Source organism: Dermacentor andersoni, chromosome 11 (assembly GCF_023375885.2).
Source record: "Dermacentor andersoni chromosome 11, qqDerAnde1_hic_scaffold, whole genome shotgun sequence".
NCBI classification, from domain to species: Eukaryota; Metazoa; Arthropoda; class Arachnida; order Ixodida; family Ixodidae; genus Dermacentor; species Dermacentor andersoni.
The window spans coordinates 71,172,302-71,183,347 of NC_092824.1; the positions used below are offsets into that span (position 1 = coordinate 71,172,302).

Genomic DNA, 11,046 nt, shown 5'->3' on the forward strand with positions numbered 1-11,046 from the left:
TGGATTACCAGGGGCTCTTATTATGGACCTAAATCAAAGTACTCAGGTATTTTCGCAGTTCGTCCCCAACGGTAGGAGATTAATCCCACGACCTCGTACTTAGCTGCCGAACAATTTAGCCACTACGCAGCGACGGCGGGTCACATCACTTTAGGACTAGATTTTAAATGAGTTTTTTAATATAATCTTGATTGCCTAGAAGTCCCCTTACATTCATCTGCAATATTTGTGTATACGTATTGCAGAAGACGTTTGTGCTGCATGTGAAATATAAGACAGCTTACTTAGCTTACAAAGTTTGTTTCATTCCATATGACGCAGGGTTAGTGTGGCTTACAGTGCCGCAAATAAAACGGTGACGCCGTTCAACTAGGAATCGTGTTCAGCGCCCTTCTTGCAAGCGGTGCTTTGGCAACGGCACGCATTGAGTGACAGTATCTTTAAATGCAACGAACCTAGAAGTTGATGAGCTCTTCTTGGATGGCCGAGCAATGCTGCCTGCAGCCGCCAAAGGGGCTGGTTGCCAAACATTGGTCACGCTCTTCATCGGCGAATCTGCTGCAGAACTGCCCATTTGCACGCGGCGTCAGCATACCCTACGGTATGGAAAAATGAGAGCGGTTTCGCGCATCCTTGAAGCGTCCTCACGCGTCCTTCAAAACTCCCGATGCGTCCTTTAAGCGTTCCCACTGCGTCTGTGAAACGTCTCCACTGCGTCTGTGAAAGGTCACCACTGCGTCGGTGAAACGTCACCACTGCGTCGGTGAAACGTCTCCACTGCGTCGGTGAAACGTCTCCACTGCGTCGGTGAAACGTCTCAACTGCGTCGGTGAAACCTCTCAACTGCTTCGGTGAAACCTCTCAACTGCTTCGGTGAAACGTCTCAACTGCGTCTGTGAAACGTCTCAACTGCGTCTGTGAAACGTCTCCACTGCATCCGTGAAACGTCTCCACTGCGTCCGTGAAACGTCTCCACTGCATCGGTGAAACGTCTCCACTGCGTCGTTGAAACGTCTCCACTGCGTCGTTGAAACGTCTCCACTGCGTCGTTGAAACGTCTCCACTGCGTCGGTGAAACGTCTCCACTGCGTCGGTGAAACGTCTCCACTGCGTCGGTGAAACGTCTCCACTGCGTCGGTGAAACGTCTCCACTGCGTCGGTGAAACGTCTCCACTGCGTCGGTGAAACGTCTCCACTGCGTCGGTGAAACGTCTCCACTGCGTCGGTGAAACGTCTCCACTGCGTCGGTGAAACATCACCGCGCGTCTGTTAAACGTGTATCCACGCTTCTTTGAAACGCCTCCACGCTTCTTTTGAACATCTGCACACGTCCTTCGAGCGTCTTCAGGAGTCTTTGAAGCGTCATAAGGCGTCCTTGAAGTGTTTTCACACGGATTTGGCGCAGATGTTTTCTGTTGCTTTTATAGTTATGACCTATTTTTCTATTTATTACGCGAGATAACATCCTGCGTGAGCGGTACGGTTGCTGTCGCAGTTCCCTAAATGGGTAGGCTGTTTTATGTCAAGAAATATTTCGTAATCTTGGCTCACCTTGCGATGTCTTTCGTAGTGGACGATACTTTCTCGATGCCAGCACGACTCGTACTGGGCCAGGCGTGATCGGCCCTGCCGGTGGTCACTACAGGCGCGTAATTGGTGCTTCCGCTGTCACTGGCATCTGCATGGCCCAAAAGAACAGCAGAGGTGTTCAAGAGCAAGAAAATTTCACGCTGAGAATGGTGACATGAAAACGTTTCGGTTGGGCTTTAGTGGTAGGGAAAGCTGGAGGCTGTGTTGGCAAATGCAGTACTTTTTCTTTCAGAAATTCTGAAATTAGGTACCAAATGCAAGCAAGACATTCGTATTGACGAAAGGGCCAAGCTCGATAAAAGTTGCAGAATGTGGATTTGTTTTAAGTAGCTACGCTGTAATTATGGCGGCAGAAAAGAACACCACCACGTTCTAAGCAAAAGACGACAGATCACCATTTTTAGTGCGCTACAAAGGTCAAATGTGTGTTTCTAATTTCCAGCAAGAAGCGTATTTCATGCTTCACTAAGGTCGCAGTGAAACATTTAGTAAGTTCAATAAGGAGACTTTCGCAGTCACCAAACTTGCCACTACCAAGAGAGACGCGTTCTCGTTATAGTAAAGTTGCTTAGTTAGTAACGTGCAAAAAGAAACTTCAGCGCGGAGGCTTCTGTCTAAGTACTTGGGAGCAGGGATATTGTTTTTCTCTGTCACACTTGCACCAAATTTGATGAAGGCTATCGAATGTGAAAGAAAATGACGAAATCTTGCGACTGCCGTAAACGAACTTCATGATCCAGCTGTGAATGTCCTTCTAAAGAGTATTGATTCAGCCAAAATTTATAAAAAAACAACATCAAGCTTGCAACTGTGTAATTGAGCAATAGAAACGATACCATACTTCTGAAATGAACATTTAATCATACTTGTAAATCGACAAAGATAATACGCAGCGGTCTGAAATTTACCAGAATGTTGTAGCCACGACTTTAGAAAAGCGCTTGGAGAAATTTGTCGTTTCTGTAAATGGTAAATTCTTAAATCAAACTTGGCCGCTTTAGATATTCTAAACCATGCGGTTCACAGGGCTACGATATTTGTTTTAGGATTGGAGTTACTAAATTTAAGACGTTGTGTTTCAAATTTTTAGCAACTTGCCAATTTTCGAGAATTTCAGCATACCATCCAGGCCCTTAATATACAATTCCCTGACTACAGTAGCTAGAACTTGCTCCAATCCAACGAACATCGTTCACGTCAGTCTAAGAATTGTTCTTCAAGGCATTTATGCATTTTACAAGTTGAGTAAGAAAATCGGACATGTCCTCGAGCCGAATTCTATTCATAGGAAATTGTTTCGAAAGCTTGGGGGGGGGGGGGGGGGTGCAGCGAAAGCATGATGCCGAATAACGTCACCAACTCGCATGTCGACTCTAATTACTTTGTACCCCGATATCAACAACCTTGTATAGGTCAGCGTGTCGTGTGAAAAAGTGCACTTGCAGGTTTTGCATACCACCTATTCATTGCGTGCCGTAGACAGCCTAATCGGGTCGTGTACAAAGGAAAAGGCGACAGGACAAGGGCAAAAACTGCATTCAAGCTAGAAGAATACCCAGGAGAACCTTGCCTTGATGTGGCAGATGCAAGCTCGAACAGATAGTGGACTATTCTCTAAAAGCCTGACTATTCAACGCATATATTTACACAGGTCGGTAACTGAAGTTCCTAGGAATGGATTTACAGTTAGGAGAGCATGTTTAACAACTCATTATAAAGATATGGCTGAGATGCTCTGCAAGCCTTCGATAACTATCACACTGATTAAAATAGGTCGCCTAATGCGCATATGTGAGGGTGGTGTTGGCGGCATCTGAGACTTGCAGAATTACAAGTGGGCAAGGCAGTGTCACAGTGTCATTTGACAATGCAAGAACAGCAATCTCGGCAAGCTGCGTTAAATATAATGACCGCATGTTTTAGGGAATATTAATATGGCGGAGCTGGTATTCCGTAAGGTAGACAGAGAGTCGTCTTAATGGTTCCCTCACCAGGTTTGGATGTTGTAAATACATAAGCGCGGCTCCTAGATTAAGTGGTGGCTACTGCGCCTCCAACGTATAAGCGGCTGCGTGGCAGGAAACAATTGCAATTTTCAACAGTAGGCCACGCGCCATTCCTCTGGAAGGAGCCGCGCTTCGAGAGAGCCAGTCAAGGTCCCACGAACAAATGCATCTGTGCAATGCGAATTGCTTGCAAAAGAACCAACCACTGCACGGGAATTTGGTTGATCATACAGTGACAGAATGCGCACAAGTGGATGTGCCGTACGTCAGAAGTGTATCGAAATAAAAATGGGGGTGGGGCTCGTCACGTTGACATGACGTAGGGCCTTTGCTCCTGTAGGGGAGAAGGCAAGCAAGGAACGCCACTTGAGGACGGAATTCGAGGAAGAGGGGGAGAGTGTCTGTAGAAACTGACTCACCTGCATATCGCACCATAGCAAGACAGCTCGACGTCATCTATCATCTACCATAGCGAATGCTCTAGAAAAATTGTCTTACCAAAACGCTCCCTCGACGGTACCTTGGCAATTTCCAGCGCATAAATTAAATTTGCAATGGCGCCTGGCAAAGGGCCCTTATACGACAGGCTCCTCTAGCAAGCATTAAACGCGAAAAATAAAACATGCGGTTGGCTTGCAACGCATTGCAAAGCTGGGTACTCTGACCCCATTCCAACACGAAATCCAAGACAAATCTAGAAGCGTCGATTGCAATTACGTATGAATTCATTGCGTTGAAAATAAATTCATTCGAAACTTGAGCCATGTAGTACATGCGTACATGCGTAGTGTTATCTCTATAAGCGCTCAATTCATCTGCATTAATTTCACGCTGACTGCATCAGTAGCAACCGACATGTTGGCGCTAATAAGGTGTCCGTGCGACCAATAAAGGCACCGCCGTCATGATCGATGGAAATGCTGCCTCCCCTGTAGGTTGTTAACCATCTTCGCGAGTGGTATAGATGCTTAAAGGCCATGCCGTACATACCATTGACATCAGTAGCATCGGTCCGGCTGTTCAACGCCTTCCACGCGTCATTGATGTATCCGTCACAAATAGTAGGATCAGGCATGGGTATTGGCTTTTGACTCTCTGCTTCCAGGTAGAGCCGGAGACCCCTGAAGAATGTTTTTAGAAAACAGAATTTGGAACAAGGAAACTACTCTTTCGTTAATGAAGGGAATACCTCTAAGGAATCATTTCATGAAAATGATCCCTTGCTTGCTGCCATAGGGTGAACAGTATACTATTAAATTGCGCAGTTTCTTAAATCATTACATCAAGCAAGAAATATGTGAAGGCAAGAAATGATGCCGGAACCAAGTTCAGAAAGTGCTAAGTAGAAAGATTACGAGATAATTATTTATGTTTTGTTTATTTATTTATTTTTTATTTATTTATTTATTTATTTACATTGCCCTTAAGGGCCCTCATGCGAGGGTATTACATAGTGGGGGGACACAAACATGAAATATACACAAGAAATAAAACTACATGAAATAAACACCCAGACACAAGGAACATAAAATAAGTAGATATGAACAGGGGGTATATGCACTAATTCATTCAATCACAAGAGCTTTTTCACACATTATGTTAATATGTACAGATAACAATAAGTAATAACTAATCTGCTACCACTAGCCGTTTTCTTGCAACAAGGTTTCGAAAGATGGTAAGCTAACATTAGTAGCTATGCGGGATGGTATGTTGTTACATTCTATTTAATTGCGAAGAATAGACGACCTTGCGTAGAGTGATGAGCGGCACGTTATGTGTTTTACTTTGTTAGCGTGATCAAGGCGCGGGAAGTTTGCAGGGGGTGGTGAAAAAGAAGTTATCGTGAAGCGTGGAATGGTGATAAAATTTATGAAATAAGGTTAGGCGAGCAAACTGGCGTTGACGTGATAGCAGTTCCAACTCGACACGTTGTTTTAGAGATGTGACGCTGCTGAAGTGTGAATAATCGGAAAAGATGAAGCGAACGGCACGGTTTTGCAGAGATTCAATGTTGTTGATAAAGTATGCTTTATCGGGATCCAACATGGCGGAAGCATATTGAATTTTTGGGCGGATCAGCATGATATAAGCAAGTTTTTTTTAAGTGTGAAGGTGCGGGCTTAAGGTTACGCTCAAGAAGACCGAATTCTCGGTTAGCTGATGCTAAGACGGTGCTTATATGGTAATGCCAAGTGAGATCAGACTGAAGATGAAGGCCAAGATACTTGTAAGTTGGCGCAAGTTCTACGCTAGCATTATTGAGAAAGTAGGCGGTAGGAAGTCGAGTGCTATTGTTGGTAAATTACATTAGCTTGGTTCTAGACGTATTTGAGGGCAAGCCACGAGGAGCACGAAGTAGTCACAGCGTCAAGATCAATTTGCAGGGAAAGGCGGTCAGCGTCAGTATTAATACAACGATATATAACACAATCATCTGCGGATAATTGAATTCGAGATGAGACACATTTAGGTAAGCCATTAGTAAAAATTGAGAAATGTAGGGGACCAAGTACGCTGACCTGGGGGACCCCAGATGTTAAAGGAACAGAAGAAGAGTTACATCGATTAGCATAGGTGAATTGTTGTCTGTTGGAGAGGAAATCTTTAATCCATGCAAGAACGTTTGGGTGAATATTTAAGTGTGTTAATTTGATTAGAAGCCTGTGATGAGGAACGCGACCTAGAACTTTAGAGAAGTCAAGAAACGCTGCGTCAACTTAGAATCCTTCGTTCAATGCGGAAAATATATTGTTAGTTAATCCGGCGAGTTGAGTGTCACATGAATAACCGCTGCGAAAACCGTACTGGCACTTCAAAATGATATCATGGTCTTTTAGGTAGTTCATGACTTGTGTATGTATGACGTGCTCGAGAAGTTTAGATATGTTGTTAGTTAATGAGATAGGACGATAGTTAAGTGAAACAGACCAATCACCCGATTTAAGAATTTGTATTACTTTGTCTATTCGCCAGTCATGAGGAGCACAACCAGATGATAATGATTCTGAAATCAGGGGTGATAACACATGAAAAACGTTTAGAGAAGTATTTTTAAGAATCCTATTTTGTAACCAAGGCGATCACAGCTAGTAGTCATTTTGTGGTTATTGAACAGAGCAGGAATACCACATTCACTGATGACAATTTCTGGGATGGAAATGTTAGGCAATGGCTCTAATTTTAGCGAGGAAGTTATACCTTCGTTGGTGAACACTGATGAGAATGCATCGTTCAGAAGCTGCGAACACAGTTTCTGTGACTGGTTGTCCTTCAGCAATAATAATTACAATATCAGGATAAGAACTCGGATTGATGATGCGCGAGAATGGATGATAACTATTAGTTAAGTAATGGAGTTTTACGTGCCAACACCAATTCCTGATTATGAGGCACGCCGTAGTGGAGGACTCCGGAAATTTTTGACCACCTGGGGTTCTTTAACGTGCACCTAAATCAAAGTACACGGGTGTTTTCGCATTTCGCCCCCATCGAAATGCGGCTGCCGTGGCCGGGATTCGATCCCGTGACCTCGTGCTCCGCAGCCTAACACCATAGCCACTGAGCAACCACGGCGGGTCGAATGATAATTATTGGTTAACAGAGTAGATCGGTCATGACTGACGAAATTACGACGGCTTGTACTAAGCAGGGACTGATACTCTTTATCGCAATTATTGTACTTGTTTCATGATGACAGGAGACCTGTGCACTGCCATCCCCTCTGAGGGGCTCATTTTAGACTACGTGCGTATAGCTCTACGACTTGATGTGAGTCAACTGGAAAGCGCTAGTCATACACATTGCGACAAGACGGCCGCGCCATGAGTGGCGAGCGTGAACGTTGCACAAGAGTTTAAAATTTGAATTTTTGTAACACAAGGTTATGTTTGGTTTGGCTACGTTATATTAGGGGCCGCGTCAGTCAGCCGAATTGGTCTGCCAAACGCGTCCGCAACAGCTCTGCTAGACTGGGACCACACATCTTTAGATTGGCGGTCGGCAACGGTTCTCGCCATTTCACGATCACTTTCGCACGCTCTGTCAACGCGGCTGCTCGCAGTTGCGCCAAAATGACGCGGCCATCATGGCGCCCAGTTAGTACCTTGCGACTGACCCGGACATGCCGTAAAAATAAACACAGCGTTCATTTCAAATAGATATGGCGTTTTTCTTCAATCGCACCTTCTTTATTTCCTGAAAAACGCGTAACAGCAAGAATTTCAAAAGAAATGTGCTCACTTGGTGACACAATTATTTTTTTGCGTTTTGTGTAAACTTTACTATTTGGGCTCTTTCCTGAGCCTCCTGAAGTATGCTCACTAGCACGCCAAAGGAAGGGTAACGTACTTTTCTATTTCTTTATATCCTTGGGTTTCACATTTCGAAACCTCTATCTCGCCATGACAGCGTCTGGGAGAAATCTAGGAATTAAATTTAACCACCTGAGTTTGCACCTAAATGAATGTGCACCTAAATGTGCACCTAAATCTGGACCTAAATGAAAGCATCGGTGCGTTATTTGCCCATCACAATAACTGGTGAAAGATCATTGCACCGGGAACATTACCCGTGATGTCGAGCTAAGCAGCGCAACATACGAGACAATGGGCTACTACTACAAGTCTGCGATGCGGTTATCAAACGCAATCCGAATGTATGCATATACACTTTGATAAATACCTTTGCCTACTGTGGAACCACTTCTCTTTCCCATGACCATCAACAACCGCACCCACGCCGCCTGCAAGTTGTCTTAGAAATCGCCCCCTTCGATGTGGGAACAAATGTATAGCTTTTGAAGTCTCTATTCCGGGTTGTTTCTGCGGCTGACAATATCCAACGAGAATTTCACAAGCGGGAATACTCACGTAGTGTAATCGTCGGAAGTGCCTGAAGCACCCTCGCCGCCTTCATGGCTTGTACTCGGGGTTACTTCGTCGATGAAGGTAGACGCGGGAGGCGGGTGTCTACCGTTTCGTTCTTCAGTCATGGCTGATGCTGACGCTCCGGAGTACTAGCGTCTTTCTGAAACACGGCGCTGTTTAATGATCGTGCATGCGCACTCCGTGCCAAAGACGAAAAGGAACCAATAAAACGTTGGGCATTTGGGCAACTTGAATGAAATCGTAAAGGCCATCTGGATAAAACAGACGATAGAGTGGCGATGTCGACGCTAAAGTACTAATATTCGAACACTAGAAGAGGCACCCAAGTGACGCGTGCTGTACTGAAACCGCATCATAAAAGCAACTTTAAGAAAAGCCCTCACCCAGCCAAACACGAAAAGACATGAACATGTGCTTATTGCTGTTTCTTATTGCAACAAGCATGTGACGCCCCCTCGGGCATAAGATCGATGGCCCGCCAGGTTCGGTGGCCTGCCAGGCTCGGTAGGCAACATAGGTAACCACACCGCAATAAACCCCGACGAGCACAGCTGCTCGGCGGTCAGTCATCGTTCATCACCATCACGCTGAGGAGCGTCCAACAGATGGCGCCTCGAGCCCTCCCGTGTTCGCGAACGCAGGCGGATCGTGACACTAGCGACGAGTACCCACGGATCGTCCCATGCCACCGCGAGCGGCGAAACACCTGCAATTAAGGCCACTGACGCATCGTCGAATAGAGCCTACTACGCACTTACTCGCGTACAACGGCTTCGATGAGCTTTGGTAGCTTGTCGTAGCCTAGTGGCTGTGTTTTTCACTTCAGCGAAAGCATTAGGCTGCTATGTTGCCGAGTGCGCATTTCCAACGTCTTGTTGATGTGGCTTCTGTCAGAAATTTCTCGACGGTCTTGGCCGGTTTACGAATCAGTCCGGCGTATATCTATTGCCTCAAAGGGCGCATGAGGAAACACGCTTTCTTATCCGACATATCTGGGTCGGCGTTGCCAACAGACGGCCCATATCTTCCGTGAAGATCGCGATGTGCTCATTCGGTAGCTGCACACAAGATTATATCATGGTTTTAACCGGATTCTTGCTCACGGCGCTCGTGAATGTTTGTAGGAAGCCCCTGTAAAACAGCTCCCACGCCGTTATGCAAGAGTCTCGCTTTTGAAACAACATTCTAGCGCTCTATTTTAATGATAAATAGTCACGACGCAGCCAGTCGCAATTTCAATTGCTATATGTGGCGATTTGTGCTTCATTTTCCAGCCAGCTTTCCGGATCTTAAACGATGATCTGTGGAAGAACGGTGGCTCCATTGGCTGTTGCAGCGCGATCGTTGCTGGCGACGCATGAATTGTCATTCGGACTGCTGATGGGGCCATGATCTTCCGAGTATTCTCGGCCAGACGAGCGTACTGGGGCGGTAGTCGTAGGTTGTGGCGAGCTCTCTAGTCGATGACAAAGTTTACGTTGTTTTCATGGCTTGCTGGGTGTATCCGGTCCCAACAAGGACCTCTACCAGATGCCACGTTGTAGTGACTGTGAACAGCACACTAGCAAGAACTTAAGAGTCACGTGACTAACTCTTTTAATGCGGTTCGGGAAGGCAGAAAACGAGTTACACTCGGGCAGAAAAATTGTTGCGAGCGTAGAAGTCAATCGTCGAATAAGTGATTTACGGCTAACGTTTGTCGGATATTCATCCCAGATTCGTTGAAGATTGTAGCGTAATCGTTGGTGCTTGCTAGCCTTCAAGAATGCACATTTCTATTCTTATTGACCCTGCAGTACGATTACGAAAGGTTCGACTACAGCATAGAAAAGAATGTATAATAGTTGAGAACGATCGAGAAGGTTCTGATTCACGCAGGCGCGTCATGCGCTGAGCGAGAACCTAGCATTTGTTACCCGGTGAAACGTGTTCACAGGAAAAATATATACACGTAAGCGTGTAAACATATATGAAAACTTACTTGTCATGTCAATCCTTTATTGTAATTTTTGCACAGAAAAGTTTGTCACATCAGGCTAAAAAGATTTCACAGCTGCGGCTAGATTGCAGTCCGACTGAAAACAGACGGCTTCCAAGAGGATAAAAAACTAACCATTAAACTACAGAAGTTCCGTCACAATAAAACATAACTAAAAATTTTCCTTTTGGGAGACCATATTATACAGTGAACTTCCAAATGATCTGAATCAAATTCAGTCTCCCTACCGTCATCAGGTCATTTGATGGTATAGAACAAACATCTGCGGTATGAATACACGCGCCAAAGAACGGTGAATGCATTGAACAAAATTTCAAGCAAGTAATTTTGAAACGCGCACAATGTATTCATGCATTGTCGTAAAAGCACCTGCAAGTGCCGTCTCTCGAAGGCAACTTGGCCTTTGGACTTCATACTTTTTAGTTGACTAGAATACAGTACGTCCTTTCTCAAATCGTTCCTTACGAGAGATTTTCCATTTTGTATAAGATGCAAAATCACTAGGAATATGGTTATGTAAAGCTTGCTTGCCTGTACACTGTCAAAAGACATGCACAAGTAG

At 45.1% G+C, this 11,046-nt stretch overlaps 1 protein-coding gene across 1 annotated transcript; it reads right to left on the minus strand.

Moving 5' to 3' along the window:
* Positions 1–455: 455 nt before the first annotated feature.
* On the minus strand, positions 456–8,839 carry LOC129381649 (uncharacterized). Its single transcript, XM_055064677.2, has 4 exons — positions 8,468–8,839; positions 4,587–4,717; positions 1,552–1,678; positions 456–498 (listed from the first exon to the last, which is right to left on the minus strand). The coding sequence occupies exons 1-4, from the start codon at positions 8,587–8,589 to the stop codon at positions 456–458; spliced, it is 423 nt and encodes a 140-aa protein (XP_054920652.1). The 5' UTR covers positions 8,590–8,839.
* Between the last annotated feature and the right edge of the window lie 2,207 nt (positions 8,840–11,046).

Bases quoted from the DNA above. Each gene is read 5' to 3' on its own strand.
- LOC129381649 (XM_055064677.2), bottom strand. From the start codon at position 8,589: ATGACTGAAGAACGAAACGGTAGACACCCGCCTCCCGCGTCTACCTTC. The intron at 4,718-8,467 runs GTGAGTATTCCC...AACATTCTTCAG, and splicing joins ACTTCCGACGATTACACTAC to GGGTCTCCGGCTCTACCTGG. The intron at 499-1,551 runs GTGAGCCAAGAT...TGGCGGCTGCAG, and splicing joins ACTACGAAAGACATCGCAAG to GCAGCATTGCTCGGCCATCC.